This window comes from Lemur catta, chromosome 3 (genome assembly GCF_020740605.2).
Source record: "Lemur catta isolate mLemCat1 chromosome 3, mLemCat1.pri, whole genome shotgun sequence".
NCBI lineage: Eukaryota > Metazoa > Chordata > Mammalia > Primates > Lemuridae > Lemur > Lemur catta.
Genome location: NC_059130.1, coordinates 124,695,517 through 124,718,305, shown reverse-complemented (window position 1 = coordinate 124,718,305; position 22,789 = coordinate 124,695,517). Strand labels below are relative to the sequence as shown.

The 22,789-nt window shown below is 65.7% G+C and overlaps 1 protein-coding gene across 2 annotated transcripts in view; it reads left to right on the top strand.

Annotated features, from left to right (window-relative positions):
- The window catches only part of TP73 (tumor protein p73), a 52,364-nt gene extending 29,964 nt beyond the window's left edge, over positions 1-22,400 (top strand). For both annotated transcript variants that reach the window (XM_045548694.1, XM_045548695.1), the window contains 11 exons: positions 1,805-2,047; positions 15,397-15,583; positions 15,992-16,107; positions 17,332-17,441; positions 17,758-17,900; positions 18,273-18,361; positions 18,739-18,860; positions 19,376-19,524; positions 20,244-20,382; positions 20,803-20,896; positions 21,458-22,400. In XM_045548694.1, coding sequence (XP_045404650.1) covers positions 1,805-2,047; positions 15,397-15,583; positions 15,992-16,107; positions 17,332-17,441; positions 17,758-17,900; positions 18,273-18,361; positions 18,739-18,860; positions 19,376-19,524; positions 20,244-20,382; positions 20,803-20,896; positions 21,458-21,793 — 1,728 coding nt within the window. In that variant the 3' untranslated portion in view covers positions 21,794-22,400. The remainder of the gene's footprint in view (positions 1-1,804; positions 2,048-15,396; positions 15,584-15,991; positions 16,108-17,331; positions 17,442-17,757; positions 17,901-18,272; positions 18,362-18,738; positions 18,861-19,375; positions 19,525-20,243; positions 20,383-20,802; positions 20,897-21,457) is intronic.
- Positions 22,401-22,789: the final 389 nt, after the last annotated feature.

Genomic DNA, 22,789 nt, shown 5'->3' with positions numbered 1-22,789 from the left:
CCAGGGCCTGCAGCCAAGGCCCTTGCAGCAGAGCCCAGGGTGTGGGTCAGACCTGGCGGCTTGGCCCTGCGGGGCCCGAGATGCACTCTGGTGGCCACTGGCTGTCCCGGGTCTGGGACACCCAAGGAAGGCACCTGCCTGGCTGTCGGAGGCCCGAGAACAGTGGCCATGGTGTGGTTCAGAGACAGCCCCTGCCCCCTGCCCCCTCTCTGCCCCTCAGACGTCACCCGGGGGAGCTGCCTGCACGCTGGGCAGCCTCCAGGAGTGGACGCTCCCTCCTGACGCGCCAGGTGTGTGTTTCCCTTGGGACGCGCAGCCCAGCCATGAGTCCTGGACGTCTGGACCAGGCCCAGGGCTGGGAGGGGCCAGGGTTGGGGTCTGTGGTCCTGGACGCTCAGCGGGGTGGGGGGGGGGTGTGCCCTCCGGGCAAGCTGAGCTGGAGGGACTCTGGGTTCTTCTGCCCAGCCCTCCTGTGATGGGGAAGACTGCGGTGCAGGGAGGGGGGACGCCGGGTTGGGAGTAAGTCTGCCTGCAGCGCAGCCGTCCTGCACCCTCGCTGGCAGGGGGGTCTGGCCTGGGGGAGCCCAAGCGACTCAGTGTGCAGGAGGCCGGCTGGTGGCAGGGCAGGGAGTGCGCTTGCAGGGTTCCGCGCTGCTCTGGGAGGGACATGGGGAGCCCTGCTCCCGTGCTCGATGCCCCTCCCCCCACCGCGATCCCAGCTCACGGCTCTGTCCCTGGGGTGCTCAGGCCGCCCTGCTGGCCGCTGGTCTCTGTGTCATCTGCTGGGGTTGCTGTGTCACCCAGGGCAAGTCCCTTCACCCAGTCCATGCCTCAGTTTCCCCATCTGTCAAACGAGGACAATAGCAGCGCTCATCTCCAGCCTGTAGGGAAGATTGAGTTTGTGTGCGTTAAAACTCGCACGGCCCCGGCAGAGGGTGTCAGCGCCTGTCACCAAACGGGCCCAGGGCAGCCGTTCTCCAACACCCGCCTCTGCCGGGAGCCTCCAGTTGAGGTCTGAGATGCTGGAGTTTAGGCCGGCACCCCTCCCTCCGCTCGGGCCTCCCCCAGGCTCCTGGCAGAGGCCGATCCCTCCTGGGGTCCTGGGACCCCACAGAGGAGGACCCGGGATGCACTCACTGGAGTTCCTGTTCCTCGGGTGTGTGATCCTGGAGGGGCCTGGGGTGTGGGCCAGCCAGAACTCTGCAGCCAGAGGCTGTGGGAGGGGGCTGGAGACCCTGCCGCCTAATAGGGACGAGGCTGTTCTAAAAAGGACGAGGCCGCCCACATGGGAAAACCTGGCTCAGCCAGTGACACGCAGCCGCAGTCCTGTCCCACTGCCTGGATGGCTGTGCTGAGGGGCCAGATCTGGGCTCCAGGGCCTCGGGGGTGCCCATGCACACACCCGGTGTGCCCACCCTGCAGGCTGGGGCCAAGCCCCACCTGGCTTCCTGCGGCCGGGGTCTCTCCTTGGAGCTGTGCTGCCCCCCGAGCATGTGGAGTCGCCTGGGCAGGGGGCTGGGGGCCCCGACACCTCCCTCCCAGGGTGCGAGCCTGGATTCCACCTTGTCAGCGGCTGGGTGGATCCCCAGAAGCCCTGGCACCGGGGGCCGAGGCAGAGGGGAGGGCGAGGTGAATATGTCAGTTTATCCCAACACAAGTAGTGGCCTGTTAGGGTGGGGGGGGCCGAGGAAATATTTGGGATGACTGGAGCCGCTGGCCCTTTAAGGCTCCTGTAACAGGACACCTCCGGGATGGGACAGGACGACTGACTGTGTGTGTTCCCCTCCCCGCCGCCCCCTGCCAGGCCCAGTTCAATCTGCTCAGCAGCACCATGGACCAGATGGGCAGCCGCGCGGCCCCGGCCAGCCCCTACACCCCGGAGCACGCGGCCAGCGTGCCCACCCACTCGCCCTACGCCCAGCCCAGCTCCACCTTCGACACCATGTCCCCGGCGCCTGTCATCCCCTCCAACACCGACTACCCCGGCCCCCACCACTTCGAGGTCACTTTCCAGCAGTCGAGCACAGCCAAGTCGGCCACTTGGACGGTGAGTTGTCTCTGCTCCCAGGGGCCTCGGGCCGGGGAGGGGGTGGCTGCATCCTGGGTACCTCGGGAGGGCTGAGTGCACTGGGTTGTCCGCACGGGGGTTCCCACCGGCCCGGGAGGAGCATCAGGGCAGGAGGCGGGTCTCGGGCTGGGCAGTCTGGGTGTGCCCACCCCTGGGACTCGCGGTGGAGCCAGCCAACCTCCCGAAGGGCCCCAGAGGGGGTGGCCTTGGCCTGCTGGTGAGGCCCGTGGGGCAGGGGCAGACCGTCCCCGCCAAGACCAGCTGACCAGCCTCCCTGCACGCATCTGGGGGCTGCTGGCCCCGGGGTCCACGGAAACTGCCTCCTCCGGGCTGTGAGGAGCAGCTGCTGGTGGATCAGGGCTTTGCCCTGGAGTCTGTCTCAGGTGTCACCCCAGGCACTGGCGTAAGGCAGGGAGGTCGGGGGTGGGGCTGCAGGGCTGAGGACTCGGGTCCTCACTAAGGTGCCCTTGGGGACAGTCTGGCGCAGGGCGGGGATCTTGCCAACCTTGACAAGCTCACACGTGCACACAGCCACTCACCACAAGCCGGGCGCTGTGCGACATGCTTTGAGTTCAGCAAACTCTTAAAACCGCCAGCCACCCACAGGGTCAAATCTATTATTGTTCCCACTTTACAGCCAAGGAGACTGAGACTCAGGTGGCTTGCTCAGAGTGACCCACATAGTAAGTGGGGGTGCCGGGTGGGGGCCTTGCATCTGGGACCCCGCATCTGTGGTCCTGGCCGCTGAGCTGCACGGCCAGAGTGGCTGCTGGGAAAGGAGAGGGCGGGGTGGAGGCCGTGGGAAGGCCGGCCCGGCGTGCGGGGTGCAGTGGACGCTGCGTGGGATGGGCAGTCCCAAGGGCTTTCGTGGTCTCCTCGCCCCACCGAGGAGGGGGAGAGCGGACCCTGCCGGGGCGGCCCAGCCCGGCCGCGGGCTGCAGAGGTGCACAGTGGCACAGCTTGGGCAGGATCCAGAAGTCAGTGCAGGGGGGCTGCATCCCCCCACCCAGGATGGCTGAGCAGGGGCCCCCCAGGCTCTTCCGCTTTAAGAACTGGGTCCCACAGTCCCCACAGCCCTGCTGGCCATCGCTGCGGTTTTCCCATGCTCCTGGAGGGCTGCAGGGCAGGGCGGAGCCTAAGGCAGTCGGTCAGGCTCTGCAGGTGGACGGGACAGCCCTGCAGGCTGGTCTGGGGTCTGGGTTCCAGGCGGGGCTGCCCTGGGTTGTTTCTGCTTCTCGCTCAGGCCATGGGCTTCCCCAGCCTGGGCTCCTGGGCCTCCGGGGGGGCCGAGAGGGGCGGGAGGACCATGGCACCTCCTCCAGGGCTCCTCCCCCACCCATCCAGCAGGTATTGCAGACCCCAACCTGATGCCCGGTTTTCTCCGTTTCTAAGTTGTGATCCACGCTCCTTGCCACGTGGTGGAGACAGGACGGGGGCTCGTGCCCGTGCAGTGCCCAGCACAGAGCTCAGCTCACAGAAGCCCGTGTGCTGTCTTACTGTTGCGTCACTGCGGTGCTGACGAGGTGGCTGGCCCTCCTGAACCACTGGTTCTGTGGCCGCTGCACCTGCGGGTAGGGGAGGGGACCAGGATCCTCCGTCCCTCCGCCCGCTTTGAGGTCCAGCTGGGCCTCCTGAAGCCAGGTCGGGAGCCCCCAGGCTTCCCTGCACTGCACACTTCTAGGGACTGCAGCCTCACACCGCCCTTCTTCCAAGTTCAGACTTGTCCCCTAAGTCCTCTCCCCTCCGTCACCGGCATCCTGTTGTCAGGATGGTTTCGGGAGCAGCACCCCCGGTCCTGGTGGGCAGCGGCGGGAGCTCTGCCTCCCTTCCTCCAGCTGTCTGTGTCTGCCGGCAGCCCCGCCAGGGCATCTTGGATGGTCTGAGCTGGTCCTTAGGGAGGGATGCCACCTGCCCCCTCTGTGCTGGCTGCCTGCCCCCACCCAGGGTCTCCACCACCCCCCAGCCAGGTGTGTGGCATCAGCTTTCAAGGGACACACGGTTCTGTCTCAATTGCCCTGCCCTGCCCTGAGTACCCCATGGGGGGTCTGCTCGGACGGACAGGGCAGCCCTGCCTGGCCAAGCCTACTGGGGACAGGGGCAGGCTCTGCCTCCAAGCCCCGACCCCCACCCTGGACGGCCGCTCCCGCCTGGCGCCCTGCACACGCTCCTGGAGCAAGCCGGGAGGAGGATGCTGCTGCCTCTGCCTGGCTCCCCCGCCCCCTCTCAGCGACAGAGGCAGTGGGGTGGGACAAACATTGGAAATGAGATTTTGGCACCTCAGCTCTCTGGGAGCAGACCCCCACCAGCGCTTCTGTCCTTGCCCAGGGTGGGGGCGGGCAGCGCCTGCTCTCAGCTCCCAGGGTCCCGCTGTGCGGGTGCTGCTCAGGCTTGTTGCCGGGGCCTGTGTCCGGGCCCCAGCGCCACTCCGCACTCGGCCCCCGCCACGCCGCTGCTGGTAACTGATAGATAATTCATATTTTTCTCAAGTGCAATTCCATGTCGATTGCTGCCTCCCTTCCTCTCCCCGTCAGGAAAACCCCCGCACCAGCCCCCAGGTGACCGCAGCTGTTAATGGGGTCTTTGGCCTCTGCTTTGCTGAGGCCTGCGGTGGGGCTCCCCCGCCCCAGGAGGTCCGTCTGCCCTGACCCATTTCATCAGACCTCGGATCCCGTTGGGCACCACGGGGTCTGCAGGCCGCAGTTCACGGGCTCATGTGCACGTGTGCCCATATGCACGAGTGGGGACACGGAAACACACACAGACACAAGCACCCCCACATGTGCACACACACGTGTAAACACATAGCCTGCGTACACATGTGCAGGCCTCCCCGGCCCCTGCCCAGGGTTCTGACACCTCCACCCCCACACGGGAAGCCAGGATGAGGAGGAAGTGGGTCACGGGAAACCGGGCAGCTAGAGGAGGGATCTGTGTTTGGCCACAAGATTGTGCCCAGTGACAGGGCAAGGTTGGGGTTTTTTGGGTGGGACATTGTATGGCAGGACAGGGTGGCGCTGAGCTGCCTGCTGGGTGGTCCCCAGATCTGCAGCGAGTGCCCTGCTGCTTCCCCTCCCTGCCCTGGCATCCTCACCTGTCGGGGATGTGGCCTGCCGGCCGTGGTGGGGACAAATGAGCTGGCTCATGGGACTCTTTAGCGCAGGGCCTGGTGCCTGGGGAGCTGGCGGTTTGTGGGTGCTGTCCTGGCCAAGGCTGGTCCCACTGACGGACACATCGGGGACTTGGGGTGAGGCAGATGATGGGGAGGCTCACAGCTATCAGGGAGGGGACTGAGGCCCGTTGGATGGTGGCCAGGTGGCTGGTGGAGCTGGACCAAGGGTGGTGACACCACTTGTCTTTATCCCAGTTTCACGCCCTCCCCGGGACAGTGGGGGGTGGGGCTTGGGCAGTGCCTCTGGGCCCCGATGGCCACTCCTGTCCTGAGAGCCCCTACGTGGGCAGTGGAGCGGGTGGCTGGTCCCAGGAGTCCCTCGGAGCAGAGAGGATGAGCAGGAGCAGTGTCCCCATCAGAGCAGCCTCACAGGACGGCAACTGGACGCTGTGCCGCCTGGCTCAGCCTTCTCCTGCCCCTGCGCGGCCTCTCCAGGGGAGGGGGCTGCCTCAGTGCTTGGGAAATTTGGGGACAGGACTCTGAGTTCAGGCAAGAGGGCTTTGTGTGGTGGAAAACCCCAGCTCAGCATGGCATCTGTGCGCACCTCGGGGCAGGCTGAGTGACAGCACCCACAGACCGTGAGGTGGGCTGCCGTGGGCACGACTGTGAGGACACGCACAGGGGTGGTGGCAGGCTGGCCCTGGGAGTCCTCCGGCCCGACTGATGGCCTGGACACGGCCCCCTGGATGACCTCCAGCTGCCCTGAGACTCCGTGTGTGCATGTGCGTGTGCGTGTGTCCGTCCCGGGGGCGCTGGCTGCACGCGGTGTGGGAGCACCCCCCCCCCCACGCCCTCCGGAGGAGCCGCGGCAGGCGGGGCGGGAAGCACAAAGGCTCTGCTAGGGATTCCTGGGCAGAATGAGGCTGAGTCAACACTAATGGGTTCGGGAGAAAACTTTCCAGCCCCTCGGAGGTTTGCAAGCCGGAGAATAATAGCGGAGGTGTCCCAACACGATCATGGTATCAATTGCGTTATCCTAAAAGTTTATGGAATGCATAAGTGGAATTAATACCTTTTACTGGCACCAGAAGCAATTATACGTATTTAAAGCCGAGGGAAGAGTTCTAACAATGTTTATTGTGGAGATGAAACGTGGATTATTAGGGGAAACAAGATCACTTAGGGAGAAATTGCGGCAATTGCCTGCGTTGCGCGGCAGAGCTCTGTGGCGGGAGCAGAACTGGCAGGGTCAGCGCCCTGGGCTCGTGCTGCACAGAGTGTTGGCGCTTCTCTCTCCGTCCTCCCGAGGAGCTGGAGGAATCCCTGGGCCCTGGAGGTCCCAGAACTTGGCCTTGGAGGCGTGTGTGAGGCCTGGGAGCCCCCAGCTCCGAGTCCCTGGGTCCTGGCTGCAGCAGGACACTGGCAGAGTGGTCCCAGGAGCTGAGCGGTGCGCCCCAGCCCGCAGCCCTCCCCCCCACCGCCTGGTTCTTGTCGGGAACACGAGGGAGAACCCCCTGTGGGATGGGATTCCACTCCATAGGTTTGGGGCTGCAGAGGGACCCACTCCAATCCAAATGATGAACGTCTATCTGCTAGGACTTGTTTCCAAAATGCAGATGGCTCTGTGGACCCACAACGTCTGATTAGCAGTGCTGGCAGTGACAACACAGAGCCCCGTGCAGGGCCCCGCAGCATGTGGCAGGCAGGCCCCCTACTCTCCCAGAGGGCGGCCGGGGTCACCATCAGAAGGGACGGAGTGTGGTGTCAGCACGGCCCATGGCCTCCCTGGGCACGTCCCCATGCTTGGCCCCTGACCATCCGCTGTTCTCTGCTCCATGGGGCAGGCCCCAGGCACCCTCAGGGGCCCAGGTGGGCTGATGGTCAGGAGGTGCTGCCCTGCACAGGTGCGCCCACCTGTGCCCAGGGAGAAGCCTCAGGTGGGGCCAGGCTGTAGCTGCCCCAGTGGGTTCCATCGCTTCTGTGTGAGCACAATCGTGAGCGGACGGGGAGAGTCGGCCCCATCCACTTTCACTGCTTGTTTTTTATTGACAGATGAGCATCCCTCAAGAACGCTTTATAATTAGAACGCTCCGGGGCTGAACAGCCTCAGAGCCTCAGAGCCTCGGAGGTGAGGAGCCAGGCCAGGCCTCCCACCTCTGCTCTGACCCCCAAGTCCACCCTCCCAGGCCTGGCCCCACCCGCCTGCACCCCAGTTCCGCTGGCCCTGCTTTAGAGGTGGGGAGGAGGCTGCAGGGGAGGCCACGGCCTTGGGCGATGGGGGGCCTTGGGCCATGGGGGGCCCTGGGCGAGGTCAGGGTGGCAGCTGAGCAGGAAGTTGGCGTTTTGCTTCCCAACTCAGGGAGTTCCTGCCACCGGGCCAGTGGGCGGTGCGGGATTTCCTCAGATCCCAAACTTGGAAGCCTCGCTCAGGGTGCATGGACAGGTACAGCACCCTCTGTGGCCCGGGGGGCCCAGCCCCTGCCTCCGGGTGGAGAAGCCACTTAGACACATGCAGGTATCTGCCCCTTCTCCTAGGAGGCTCAGCAAGGGGAGGGCAGAATGTTCTAGGGCAGTGGTCCCCAACCTTTTTGGCACCAGGGACTGTTTTCATGAAAGACAGTTTTTCCCCAGACTGGGGAGGGCGGATGGTTTCGGGATGATTCAGGCGCATTTGCATTTATTGTGCCTTTATTTCCATCATTATGACATTGAAATACTCGCACAACTCAGCATAGGTGCGGACCCCGTTCTCCCCATTACAGGTGTGAGGCGCAGAGACCCGGTGGCTGAGGGTGGCGTCCACAGCCCGGGGTCGTGCTGGGCTGCAGAGGCTGGGAGGGGTTCCGTGCATTTTAGGGAAGAAAAACCCCTTTGGGACGGGAACAGCACTCCAGACTTCGGCGAAGCAGGAGGTCAGAGGTCCTCGGGGGACGCCAGGCAGAGGCTAAAGCCCAGGGCACCCCAGGGCACCTCCATCCCCGCCCCCGCCGGGCCACCCACCACAAGGTGCCCCGTCTCCTTGCGCTGGCACCGAGGGCACCGCTGTCCGCTGGGGAATCAGACATTTAGATCTGCCCCTGGCGTGTCACTAAATGTTTATAAGGTTCAGTGAAAACTTAGATTCCAGCCAACTATTGCCTAAAAAGCTGAAAAGTGACCACCCCACATGTCCACAGTCACCCGCTGGGGCCCACGCCAGCCCCCGAGGCCCACCCGCACCAGACCACAGGCAGTGCCCAGAACGGCGCCCCCACGGCCAGAGCCTCGGGGACTGTCCGTGTGCACCCGCTGACCCCAGGGCAGCCTTCCAGTCACCGTGGCTGGCAAAGCCAGGCCAGCTCACACGGCCATGGTTAATTTCGTCAAAGCCACAAGTCAGGGTGGGGCGGAGGGTGGCGGGGGCTTCTTCCTCCAGCAGCCACGGGGGCCCCCTGCGGCGAGCAGAGTGGGCTGGCTGCCAGGCTCCCTGCCGTGCCCCGTGCCGGGCAGCTCCATGGCCCACAGCCCCGCTGGCTGGGTCCTTGCCAGGGTGTTTGTGCAGGAGGCCAGCCAGGGGCCGCGGGGGCAGCCAGGCACAAGCTCTCCAGCTGCCGCGTCAGAAACCAAGTTTGTGGGCAGAAGAACCTGTGTTTGGACCCGGCGGGAGGAGGCAGAGGCTAAGGGTGCTGCTTTGGACACTCTGTCCTCAGATGGGAGGGGTGGCTGCAGGTGGGGGTTCCGGGGCTCCCTGCAAGCCCAGCCCCGTCCCCATGGACCCAGGACACCACCCTTCCACCCGCTCTGTGCCCAAAGCCCCCAGATGGGGTGCCTGTGTCACAGAATAAGAGCCAACAGAGTCCTCCGTCACCCAGGCAGCTCCTTCCTGCCAGGGCCAGGGCAGAGTGAGAGTGATGACAGCGCCCGCCTGGTGCTACCATCAGGACGGTGCCCGTGGGACAGGCACCGGGACGTGGGCTCTGCACACAGCATCTGGCAGCAAAGCAGAGGCGGAGCTGCTATCTGGGCCCTCTGCCTCCCGCCCCGGCCAGCCACCCCGCAGCCAGCTGCCTGGGAGCCCCACAAGACGGCCTGTGTCAGTCTCTGTTGTCAAGGGACATGCCCTCCCCAGCAGGACCAGGGCAGATGAGGCACCCTGCCCGTCCGTCCACTTGCCCCGACGGGCTTACGCACATGTCCCTCCTGAGTGCTGCTTTGCACTGCAGTCTTCATGGGACCTGGAGGTGCTGAGGGCCAGTCTGCCTGGACCCGGACCTCAGGTCCCAAGACCCAAGTCAATCCTGGTGGTGACAAGGGGCTGGGAGCTGGAGCGTGGAGTGCAGACAGCCCTGGCCTGGGTGCTGGTCCACCCCGGCTTAGCAGGCAGCCTTTGGAAGCAAAGCTCTGGGTCGCTAAACAGATGTCTGACCTAACCGGGCAAAGGTCGTATGTGGGCTCAGCACAGAGCAGGCACCCGTGGATGGTGGCCGGTGGCCGTGAGGATGGAACCGGGAGCCCTTCAGAGAAGGCAGTGTGACTGTGCCCCATTCCCCGTCAGGGGACATGGTGTCCCCCCTCTTCCTCGGTCTCTCCCCAGCAGAGGCGGACCTCGGCTTCCCCTGGACCCAGCAGGCCCTTCACCTCTCCCGTGGGTGTGCTCTCGTCTCTGGCGCGGCGCTCAGCTCCGCACCAGTGCCCTGTGGGCCCCGCTGCAGGGGGGACACAGCCTGTCCTGGGCCCAGCATGGACCCCGACTGTTGCAGGCCGCCCGGCTCCTGACAGTGTCCCAGCCAGCCCCTGGCCCGGCCCTCCCCAGTGGGCAGTGTCCTGTCCACAGCCCCCGGGATCCCCCCAGACAGCAGTCAGAAGACCGCTTGGCATCTGCAAAGCGTGTTTCTGCTTCCGGCTCATTTTCCTCTGGGCTCTTGGCCTGGGGAGCCCTGGCGGGGGTGTCAGCAGATGCATCTGTCCCCTAACCCCTACCTGCCCCCCAGCCAGGAGCTTTTGAGGAATCACAGGCCTTTTTTATCAGGCACTTCTCTGGGCTGGGCTCTGGCTGGGGCTTCCGGCCCCCTGGAGCCCCTCAGCCACCTGGCCTGTGGGCTGTGGGCTTCCTGGCGAGGGGACTGTCACTGCCTCTTGACCTGGGCAGCTCCAGCTCGACACCAGGTGCTCTGAAGCAGGTGGGGGCGATAGTCACATGTGCTCCCTCCCCCTCCCAGGCTAGCGGCTTCCCTGGGGCAGGGACCAGCCCTCCTGACATCCTGCCAGAACCCACCGAGCTCCCAGCGTCCCAGGGTGGAGTGAGGCTGTGCACCACTGAAGGCCAGGAGGCTCCCACAAAGGGTGTCCTAACAGGGGGCCGTGTGGCTCATGTCACCCAAGGAGACACTCCTCGCCTGGAAGGAAGGGACCCAGGGGGACCATAATCCCAGGGCTCCTGACCGGGTTCCTGCATGGGTTTTGGGGGCTCAGTCTGTGAACCCACCAATTTCACGCCAAGTGTTCTGTGGCTCAGCCCTGGGGGCTTTTCTAGGGAAAGAAAGGGTCGGGGATTTGGGGGGGCGGGGTCCGCAAGGCAGGAGGGGAGAAATGTGGCTCTAAACACACACACACACACACACACACACACACACACACACACACACACACGTGCGCACACATGCACGGAAAGTGGATAAAAGTGGACTATAAAAAAATCATTTAAAAAATAAAGCCCCCACTGCAGGCCCGTCTTCCAGAATCTGTTGTAACAGATTCACCCAAGCTGGTTAACGGTATTTGCGGTTTGCAAGATGCTGCACGTCCCGGGAAAATGACAGACACGTTATTATCACCTCTCCACTGTCCTCCTGCCCAGACCTGCCCGCCCGGCGCCCAGCTGCTGGGGAGAGGGCACAAGCTGGGGAGAGGGCACGAGGAAATTAACAGCCCTGCGCCGCCGCCCCCCGCCCGCCCCCGCGCCCGCCCCCGCGCCCGCCCTGCCAGGCGGGGCTCCCAGCCAGGCCGCCCGTCGTGGACCCGGCTGGGGGAGGGGCCGAGGGGAGGGGCCGGCGGGGGAAGGGCGCACTCCCGTGTGTGGGCAGAGCGTTTCCTGCGAGTACACGCGTCCCGGGCAGGCAAGTCTAGACGGCGCTGTGTCAACAGCCGAAGATAAATACGGTTTTATCGGCTGGGAATCTGTTGAAACACATCCATCTAGCGGTTCTGGGGAGGAGAGGGCAGGCGGGAGGGAGGGCAGAGAGGAAGCGTCTCCACATGACCTTTCCTATGGAAGGGGCAGCTGCCCCCGGTCCGGGTCTGGGGAGCAGGAAGGAGCTTGGGGGCCTCCTGGGAGGCCCCCCATACTCCGAGGCTCCCTCCTGTCCTGTGGCCGCCAGTGTCACCACCTGAGGCTGCAGGTCTTGGAGAGCCGCAGGCATCCCCCTCCCCCACAGTCTGCCCGACCCGGGCCAGGCTGGACACGGGTCCAGTCCGTTGCCAGGGTGGGGGTGGCAGGGTGCGCCCGGAAGGCCGTGTGAGCACCTTGCTGGAGACACGCCGTGGGGAGCGGGGCCAGGCCCAGGGCCCTGGCAGCCTTGTGGGGCACAGACAGGAGAGGCAGAGGGGACGAGGGGTGCTCACTCCACCCTGGGGCAGTGGCCTTGTCACTGTAGCTCTGGGCCTGGGCCTCCCTCCTAGCCTGGCTCCCATGGTGGGAGATCCGGCCACCGCTGGGTACCAGGGACAGCTCCCAGGACTGACTCCGCCCCACGCCCTGCCCTGCGTCAACTGCACCTCCACCCCACCCCCACCTGCCTCCTGCTGCATCCTCATGTCCCCAGGCCGACCCCATGGCTCAACTGGGTCCCACCCCCACCCCAGCGACAATCCTCCCCGAGTTCGGAGGGGCGGGCCTGGCTCCGCAGACCCCATCTTCCAGAATCTTCTAGAATGGTCCACCTGTCTGCAAAATTGCTGCGAGGCTGCTGCCATGGCCCAGGCAGCAGGTGCCCAGGTTCCGCAGAGGACAGCAGCCACTGGGGCTGGGGCGGGACCCCCAGGGAAGAGCCAGGGTGGTCTGGTAGGGGCTTTGGACTGCAAAGCTCAGACTCACGGGCTGCCACTCCACGGGCTGTCAGGGACCCGGGGGGGAGGGCAACATCGTGTGGGAACATGTAGGCCACCAACCCTCCCTCCAGGCGAGGCGGGGCTGCTCAGAGTGTGCCGCAGGGCCCTGTCACACCTGGGCTGCCAGCGCTCCCTGCCCACCTTGGTGCTGGCCTTGTGACCCCATCTCAGGCCACCAGCCAGAGCACTAGGGCAGATGGAGCTTAGGGGGGTGGCCCTAGGGAGGGGACCCCAGGGGCGCCTGTCCTGCATGCCGGTGGGGGGGCCCTCCCCCATTCCCCACCCCCACCTTGGCACAACAGCCACCCCACCTGGTCATGAGAAGAGCGAGTGCCTGGTGACACCACTGACACCTGCCGGCGGCTATTCTAAGGTGTCACGTGCAGTGAGTCACTGATGAGGTCCTGAGAGGTTTGTCTTGAAGCAAATGCCAGAGCCGGAACGGGGACCCCAGCGCCAGACCTCAGAGCCGTTCTGTGGCTGCCGCAGGATGGACCTGGGTCCCCAGGCCAGGCCTGCCTCCCCTCCCCTCAGCCTGTCGTCTGTAGGCACCCCTGGGGCCTGGCAAACAATAGGCGCTCAGCAAATGCTTGCAGAATGGATGGCTCTCCCGGTCCTTTTAGTCCTCTGTCACCAGCTGTGTTCAGGTCCCTGCTGCCCTGCGAGGCCCACCGCCCCGTGGGCCCCTCCACCATCCCCACGATGCTCATGGGCATGTCCCTCATGTGACTCTGCACAGTTGTCTAAGTCAGGGACATGTTCTGAAGCCTCACTTGTAAGTAGGCAAGAGGGCCGGGCACTAAACTGGCACCTAGTGTTTGCTCTGGGCTGGGCTGCTGCTGCCCTGAGCACAGGTTCCCCTAGTGCTGGGGGATCCCACGTGCTCTGCGGACGTCGCCCCGTGTGCCTCTCCCAGGGATGGGCTGGAGGACGTGTGGAGTCAACGTGCATTTACTGAGTGCCAGCTGCACACGGCAGTTACTGATGAGAGGTGAGGGAGACGGGAGACGTGTGCCCCGCACACAGGAGGTGCTCCACAAATGCTCAGCAGCGGGTTGGCAGCTCACTGTGAAGGCTGCCCTGGGCCCTGGAGAAGGCTGGCAGCCTCTTCTGCACTTGGTGACCCTGCGTCCCCTCACCTGCGGGGCACTAGCACAGAGAACAGCCTGGCCCGCCCAGCCCCTCCTGTCCCCTGGCAGCACAGACGGAGACCGCGCTGCGGCGGGCCGGCTGCAGGAGGCCGTGTGCCCAGGGAGCCAGAGCTCAGACACAGGCCGCTCAGAGGGTGGCCGAGAGCCCCTCTGTCTCAGCCCTGGGGCAGGGCCACCTGCTTGCCCTCCAGAGGGGTGCTTGGAGCAGGACATCAGCGATCACCCTCAAAGGAGCGAGATTGACCCCACAATGAGGAGGCTGCCCCACCCCCAGCCCGGGGCCACCCCCTCTGCAGGGCTGAGGCTGCCTGCTCTGCAGGGGTGTTTGCTGCTACTCTGCGCAGCTCCCGGACCCACCCGCAGGGCTGTGCTTGGGGACTCTTCCTTGTGTTTAAACAGAGCTGGGGACAGGCCGCTTCCTGCTCAAGCTCCGTGCCCAAGGTGGGGACAATGGGCTGCCCTGGGCTCCGGAGCCCCAGGTGGCAGGGGACCTGGGAGGGACAGGCCCTGCAGGCATCCAGTTCCCATCCCTAGGAGCCACTGAGTGGAGACCGCCCCCCTTTGTCCCTGCAGCCCCTCACACCCCATGGCTGAGTTTCAGGCCGAGGGCTCGGAGGGTGCTGGGGACCCAGACCCACCCGCTCTGACTCATGGGCCCATCAGCTCCGACTCCTTGGTCTCTTTCTTCCTTTTCCCTCCTTGTCTTTCCTGTGCGTGCACTTGCTGAGCCCACTGTGTCCCCGTGTCCCCTGATGGCCAGAGAGGCAGTGCTGGTGGCCAGGGGTTCAGGGCCCCCATCTTGTTGGCAAAGGAAAGGCTCTGGGGGAGGGGGCTCCACCTGCTCCTTCCTGGTTCTGCCAGCAGCTCCCTGTGTCCGGCCTCAGTTTCCCCGACTGTACATGGTAGAGTGTGGGGGGTGTTCTCCGGGACACTGTGGCTGTGGTAACCTTGTGATTCTGAGGCACTGGGGGTGCGGGGTGCAGAGGGATGGGGCGGGGGCAGGAATCTGAATCTGAGACCGGAACATTCCCGGTGTCCCTGGGGGAAGAGGGCTGAGTCCCAGGCGGTCCCCCAGGGGCCCATCACGGGGGGAGTCAGCCAGCTCGGAAAGGAGGGGACGCCCCCATGGTGGCTGCAACAGGGTCACTGTTAGAACTCACGAGGGTCAGCCTGGGTCCTCAGACGGGCAGCCGGGACCCGCAGGGCACGGATGCTGGAGGTCGCTGCGGTGGCTGGACCAGGAAGGGAGTCATCCGACGCTCTGGGGCAGGGCGGCCGGCCCTGGACAGACCTCGCGTCCCCTCAGGCCATGGGCTGGCAGTACTGGGGCTGTGTGGCCAGAGGGGCCCCCACAGTGGCCCAGATTACGCCACGTAGCGCAGCTGCTGAGACTAGAGGGCTGCAGCAGGACAGGGCTGTTATAGCGTCCCTGGGGTGGCCGAGGCCACGTGCCACGTGCAAGGCCGTCACACTGATCCAGGGTTCTCTACCGACACGCAAATGCATAAGGGGCACCCGGCCCGCTGGTGTGCAAATGCCAGAGAGGCCAAACTCTGGGCTTATTAAAACAGACCCGGTGATGCCCATCCTGCTCCTCAAACCACTGCAGTCAGGGTTGAGGTCCACGCTGGGGACTCCCGGCCCCCCATCCCCCCCAGCAGCTCCTTCTCGCTCTCCTGGCCTTTACTGTCCTCAGCCATAAAATGGACGTGACGGTACCTTCCTCCCCAGCGCGATCTGGGCATAGAGCGCCGAGCCTGGCTGCAGCCGGCACTCAAGCCACTGCCGTCACTGCGTGCAAATCACCTGACAGCTGGGAAGCCGGTGCCAGTGTCCCGGCTCTGAAGGAAGGACGCTGGAGGAACGCAGAGGAGGGGTGCACTGGGAAGGGGGTCCTATGGGGAGGACCGTCTCCCGCTGGGGGGACGCGGCCGGCCGGACGAGGGTGTGGAGCTGGGCTCAACCGGCCCCTCCCCCACCAGTACTCCCCGCTGCTGAAGAAGCTCTACTGCCAAATCGCCAAGACGTGCCCCATCCAGGTCAAGGTGTCCACCCCGCCGCCCCCGGGCACAGTCATCCGCGCCATGCCTGTTTACAAGAAGGCGGAGCATGTGACCGACATCGTGAAGCGCTGCCCCAACCACGAGCTCGGGAGGGACTTCAATGAAGGTGAGGGCCCCGCCGCCCCCGGGACCACGGTCTGGGTGCCCCAGCCGGGAAGGGCAGAGAGAAGGGGTTGGAGAGTGGGCAGAAAGCGTGGGCTCCGCCGTTCCCTACCGTGCCACCCTGGGGCCGTGGGGGCTGGTGCTCCAGGGGAAGGTGGGGGTCTGGGAGGAGCCTGAGGTGCCAGATGGCCTTCTGGGCCCCTGGGGACCCTGTGTGGAGTGGCACCTCTGTCCAGTGTGCCTGGGCCAGGCAGCCAAGGACATGAGGGCTGCCAGCAGGCACGAGCCCCACTGGGAGGCCCATAGGGCTGGGCTTGTGTCCAATTCTGCTGTGACACGCCTGGCACCGGGGTGGGTAGACCACGCTAGGCCACGGTGGGCACCCCCCTGAAGCGGCGACGCCTCCCGGCAGGACAGTCTGCCCCGGCCAGCCACCTCATCCGCGTGGAAGGCAACAATCTCTCGCAGTACGTGGACGACCCCGTCACCGGCAGGCAGAGTGTCGTGGTGCCCTACGAGCCCCCACAGGTAGGCCACGGGCCATACAGGGTGGAGGTCCGGGGGCAGAGACCCCGTCTCACTTCAGTTGGCTGAGTGTTTGTCCTGCCGTCTCCCCGTGTTAAGTCTTGTTGTGGGGCACCTTCCTCACCACATGGACCCGTCCCCTCCTCAGCACTGTGCGCCCCTGTCACCTTCATGACACCACTGCGCTCTGGCCCTGGACTTGCCAAGGGCCCTCTCTGGGCCTTGGTGTCCCCAGCGCTATAGTGGGGTCAGACAACCCCCAGGCCTCCAGCCTGCCCTCCCTTCATGCCCAGACACAAGGATGAGGGTGCCAGGGTGGTCCCGGCCTGCTTAGACCAGATGGGTTGACTGACAAAGCACCGAACCAGCACCTGCTCCTCATGGCAAAGTCTACTCTGGAGGCTGCAGGACCTGGAGGGGCCTCTCGGCCAGACAGGGGGCCCAGGGAGGCTAAGGCCCCATGGGGGGAGGGCCTGCAGCCAGGAGAGAGCTCACCAGGGCACCAGGTGTGCATGCAGGGCCTGGGTGGGGGTGCAGGCTGGAAGGAGCGTAAGGCTGTGGGGGGTGCAGGCTGGAAGGAGCGTAAGGCTGTGGGGGGTGCAGGCTGGAAGGGGCATAAGGCTGTGGGGGTACAGGTTGGAAGGGGCGTAAGGCTGTTGGGGTGCAGGCTGGAAGGGGTGTACAGGCTGTAGGGGGAATATGGGCTAGAAGAGGTCTGATCCCTCTCAGAACCCAGAGCCAGCACAGTGTGTGGTACTCAGGATGCTTCATGGTTGGATGGATGGGTAGATGGATGGATGGATGAGTGAATAGATGGGTGGCTGGATGGATGGATGGAAGAGTGAATGGATGAGTGGATGGGCAGGTGGATGGGTGGGTGGATAGATGGATGGTAGATGGATGAATGGTGGATAGATATATGGATGGATGGATGGGTAGTTGTGTGGATGGATGATGGATGGATGGCGGAAAGATGGATGATGAGTGGATGGATGGGTAGATGGGTGAGTGGATGGATTGATGATGGATGAATGGATAGATGAATGGGTGTGGATGGATGGATGGATGGATGGGTGGGTGGGAAAATGGGTAGACGAGTGGACTGACGGACAGATGACGGAAAACCACAGAGCAGGGTGTCCTCGTGCCTACCTGGAGCCAGGACCGGATGTGGGGCTGAGGCTGGGTGCCGAAGCGGAGCTGTCTCCCTGCCTCCCCTCTGTGTAGGTGGGGACGGAATTCACCACCATCCTGTACAACTTCATGTGCAACAGCAGCTGCGTGGGGGGCATGAATCGGCGGCCCATCCTCATCATCATCACCCTAGAGACCCGGGAGTAAGTCTGCTGGGCACGCAAGGTGGAGCCGGGGCGGTGACTGGGGGCTTGTCGTGGAGACAGGGAGGCCAAGGCCAACGGTGGGTGCCCTGGAGGCAAGTTTGGGAAGGGGCTGTGCAGGCGCCACCCAGGCAGCAGCAGGGAGTCCCGGGTCGAGGCCTCAGAGCCGCCGCATCTGTGAGCCCGTGGCCGCCTCTGGCGGGACGCTCTCGCCGCCACGCTGGGCACTCAGCACAACTCCGCGGCCCACGAAGGCAGGTCCTGTGGGGGGAGTGGGACCCCGAAGCTCACGGCCCTGGCCGTGCCCACCCGACAGTGGACAGGTGCTGGGCCGCCGGTCCTTCGAGGGCCGCATCTGCGCCTGTCCGGGCCGAGACCGCAAAGCCGACGAGGACCACTACCGCGAGCAGCAGGCCCTGAACGAGAGCTCCGCGAAGAACGGCGCCGCCAGCAAGCGCGGTGAGCAGGTCCTGGCCGGGGCAGGTGGGCACCCCGGGCCCGTGGGGGACACGCAGGCAGGGCCAGTGTGAACTTGTGTCCGGGGACAGGGCCAATCCCTGAGCTGCCCCCGGGGCCCAGAGGGTCCCCGGCTGAGCCCGCTGAGCATAGCCCCCAGACAACTTGCCAGTCCCAGGCCGTGGGCCACGGCCCCTGAGCGGTTTGCCAGTCCGCGTGGGTTACCGTCCTCCGGACTGTTCGTGCTGTGCCCACTGGGAGGGTCAGCCCGACCCGGTGGGGCAGGTGTCCCAGGTGAGGGCTGGGCCAGCCCCCGGCATCCTCTGTGTCTGGCCTGGCACCTGCCTCCTCACCCGCGCCTGCTCTGCCTTCCAGCGTTCAAGCAGAGCCCCCCAGCTGTCCCCGCCCTGGGCACCGGCGTGAAAAAGAGGCGGCACGGGGACGAGGACACGTACCACCTGCACGTGAGTGTGCGCCCTGGCAGGGCGGCCGGCCGGCGGGAGGGGCCGAGAGGGGCCCTTGTGCAACCGCACGTGTGTGACCACCTGGCGGTGTGGGCTCGTCTTCCCCGACGGGGGCCTGAGTTCTTTGAGCTCTTCGAGAACGAGCCCTTGGATTAGGGACCCGGTCCCTGGCGGGGAGAACGAGGGGCAGGGCTCTGAGGATGGAGTGGCACAGTCCTCGGGGACAGGGGTCAGGGTCAGAAGGCTGGGGCACCCGGAGTCTTCGGGGTGTGGGGAACCCCGAGAAAGGAGAGACGCTTTGCCGCAAGCCTGAGGCTGCAGCTGCCCTCCCCAGGCGCTGGGCGTGGGCAGAGCCGCTCAGGCGCTTCTCCGCTCAGGTGCGAGGCCGGGAGAACTTTGAGATCCTGATGAAGCTCAAGGAGAGCCTGGAGCTGATGGAGCTGGTGCCGCAGCCGCTGCTCGACTCCTACCGGCAGCAGCAGCAGCTCCTGCAGAGGCCGTGAGTCAGCCCCGCGGACCCCGGGGGTGGGGGGAGGGCGGCAGGCGCACCAGAGACCCCTCCGGAGGGCATCAGCGCCGGGACAGGCAGCAGGGCCGGAGCTCAGGTGGCTCCTCCCAGCCTCTCCACTCCGAGAACCTTCTGGAACTTTGGGCTGCCCTGGAGCCTGGGTCACGGGCTTCACTCCCCCTCTCCACAGTGGGGCCTCGTAGACGTCTGCTGAGTGGGAAGGCCAGGAAGGGGCGGTGGGAGTGACACTGACCCACCGAGACCCACCAAGGCCAAGTCCAGTGGCGCGAGTTGCCCCTGCCCCCCTCCCCAGGGCCCGGGCCCTGCTGGGAGCTGGGTCGTGGGCGGGGAGGCGGCAAGGAGGCAACTGCTCTCTGACGTCTTGGGGAGGGGTCAGGGTCCCCGCCCGTCCACGGCACAGGGGCATCGAGGGCATCCAAGGAGGGGGCCGGGGGCGTCCGGGCTGCCTTCGCCTCCTGCCAACCGGACCTGTTGCTTCTGAGCAGGAGCCACCTGCAGCCTCCATCCTACGGGCCGGTGCTGTCGCCCATGAGCAAGGTACACGGGGGCGTCAACAAGCTGCCCTCCGTCAACCAGCTGGTGGGCCAGCCCCCCTCCCACAGCTCGGCCGCCGGGCCCAGCCTGGGGCCCATGGGTGAGTCCCCGGGCCAGTGGGGCCCACGGGTGGGGGCCCGAGGGTGGGCCTGGCTTGGGACACTCCGTGCAGCTCAGGCCGGGGGCAGGGCTCTCCGTGGCGGGCAGCTCCCATCTGCGGCAGCTCCACGCTGTTGGTTCCTGGGCACGGGAGGCGGAGGGTGGTGTGGCTAAGAACAGGTGCCTCACCCCCCTGCACCACCTTTGGCAGCCGAGGGAGCTTGGGAAGGTTCTTTTCCTCACAGAGCCTCAGTTTCCCCATCAGCAAATGGCAACAGAAGTGCCAGACCCACTTGTTGTGAGGATTACATGACTTAAGACTACTCTGGGGGCCCAGCACGTGCCGAGGGCTCAACGGGGTGGAGTCTGGGCCTCCCTCCCGGGAAGGTCTTTGCGTGGGCACAGGTGCTGGGAGCGAGCACCCCCAGGGTGTCTGGAGCCCCAGCATCGGAGCCCCGGGATGTGGCCAGCACTCAGGTGCGGCTGCCGTGCCCCTCACGGCCCAGGCCCCTCCTGGGGGCCATTGCCCAGTCCCCACCTCGGGGGGCAAGGAGACCAGGCCCTGGTGGTCAGCCCTTGCCCAAGCCTCCTGCTAGCCGTGGTGGGGCCAGGTCGCAATGCCGGGCCCTGGGGGCCTCCCGTGGTGTCCTGAGCCCGGGTGGAGGCTGCACAGGACACCCGGCCAGGCTGGCCCTGACGGTGTGACCTGCCCTCTGCCAGGCCCCGGGGTGCTCAGCAACCACAGCCACGCCCTGCCAGCTAACGGTGAGGCCAGCGGTGGCCATGGTGCCCAGCCCATGGTCTCGGGGTCCCACTGCACTCCACCACCCCCCTACCACGCCGACCCCAGCCTCGTCAGGTATGTGAGCTGCCACCGGAGCCGAGCCCGTGCTGGCACCCTGCCCCCGTCCTCAGTGTGCCTGTGGCCACCCTGTGAGTGGTCTCTGCATGCTGCCCTGTCCCGTCCCGTGTGTTAGCCGCCCGGCCACCCGGCACAGACAGGCAGGGAAGCGCCACACGGGAGTGTCCAACAGACACTGGGGGCTCCCTCCAAGGGAGGAGGAGCAGGAGAGGGAGGGTCCTCCGCGGACGGGCCCCAGGCTGAGCACATGCTCATCCCGCTGGAGCCGCAGGCTGGCCTGACGCCGTGGCCACCGAGGGCGGCGGGTGGGGTGGCCAGGGGCTGCCGTGGAGGTGGTTCCCACCCAGACGGCCACACCATGGTGTGCCCACGTAGCCCAAAGTTAATGCCGCTTTATTTCTCAAATTCTCTCTGCAGTTTTTTGACAGGATTGGGCTGCCCCAACTGCATCGAGTATTTCACCTCCCAGGGGTTACAGAACATTTACCACCTGCAGAACCTGACGATTGAGGTAAAGGCCCCAGACGGCCCTCCCCACACCAGGCAGGTGCAGCCCCCGTTCGCAGACGTGGCCACTGGAGGGTCCTGTCCGGAGGCAAAGCACGGCCGGGGCCGCGTGACCCCTAATGCCCTGTTAGCCAAGGGGAGGCCCTGAGAAGCCCACGGGCACAGCAGTCAGCCTGTGACCTCCCGGGGCTCCAGCCCAGGACCTCAGAGTGCTCTTTGGCCCCAGCCTGCCCAGGTCAAAGGCCATCCAAGCCTGCCTGTCCCCAGCCCCAGCCATAGACCAGAGAGGCAGAGTTTGCCAGAGGGAGCTGTCCCTGTGTGTGTGTCTACTCACTGCCCTGCCCCCAGGCCCAGCGCTGCGGTCACGCTGACCCTCACCTCGCCAGCCTGCACGTGTGCTCTGTGTGGCGCTGGGTGGGCGTTGGCCGCCCAGGTTGAGCTGGGTCAGCTCCCCCAGGGGAGGCCTGTGTGGCTGCCCAGGGCTCCGCAGTTGCTGTGGCCGTGGTCAGGCCGGACCACGCCCCCCGGGGGCACCGCTGCTCTCTAACGGGTGGAACTCTTGCAGGACCTCGGGGCCCTGAAGATCCCCGACCAGTACCGCATGACCATCTGGCGAGGCCTGCAGGACCTGAAGCAGGGCCACGACTACGGCCAGCAGCTGCTGCGCTCCAGCAGCAACGCGGCCACCATCTCCATCGGCGGCTCGGGGGAGCTGCAGCGGCAGCGGGTCATGGAGGCCGTGCACTTCCGCGTGCGCCACACCATCACCATCCCCAACCGCGCCGGCCCGGGCGGGGGAGCGGGCCCCGACGAGTGGGCCGACTTCGGCTTCGACCTGCCTGACTGCAAGTCCCGCAAGCAGCCCATCAAGGAGGAGCTGGCGGAGGGCGAGATCCACTGAGGCCACGGAGCCGGGGCGGGCTGGGGCCGCCCTTCTCCCTCCTGGTAAAGCCGCCGCAGGAGCAGGACCTCTGGGCTGTGCCTGGGGAGAGGGGGCCTCAGCGAAGCCACCCACGGACAGCCTGCATGGCCCCCACGGAACATTCTGGAGCTGCCCTGGCGGTGTGCTCTTGAGGGCCAGGCGCGGGGACACTGAGGCCAGGGCCGCCGCTGCCCTCTCAGCCCTGCCACTGTGCAGGACGCCGCGTGGGCGCGGTCCTCCTGCCTGCACCTGGGGACCTCCGACCCAGCGAGGTCCTTCCAGACAGAAGGACCCTCTCTGCTGACAGGCTGCCAAAAAGTATTTTCCGGTTCGGGGCAGCAGGGAGCAGCCGAGACTGCGACAAGCGCCCGTTTCCAGGAAACGGCCGGACTGTCTCTTTGCCCGGGGCGAGGGCGCCCTCTGCGGGCGCGAGAGGGGCCTGCACGGCCGGCCGCGGCTGCAAGACACAGCGAGGAGGCGGCACCGGGCGCACGTGCCTCCCCGGGACCCCTCAGCAGACGGACTGCAGGCATGTGCCCAGAATCCCGGAAACTGTCAATATTTGATAAAATTATATCCTTTTCTACATGGTGGGTCAGCTTTTTTTTTTTAAACTTTCACTCTCAACATGCCCTTCTGAGTTCAGCCTCGTGCCCACGAGCCGGGCTGAAGAAGCTGAGTGACAAGCCGGGTGGGCAGTCACGGTCTCCAGGATGGCTAGATAGGAAGAAGCCCAAGAGTGTCTGCTGGGGTGGGGCAGGGCAGGGGCGGCCAGCGGGTGTGGCTGGGAACTTCCCACAGCTCCGTGTGCAAGGCGGGGTAGCCAGTGGTGTCCTCGGTGGAGGTGGCAGTCGGGGGTGGCACTGAGGCAGGTGTGGGGGTCCAGGCCTTCACGAAGCATCCAAAGGAGTTAGGGGGCCAGGGGAGTCAGCTTCTGCACAGGCCCACCTGTCGGGGCCATTTGTGTCCTTAAGG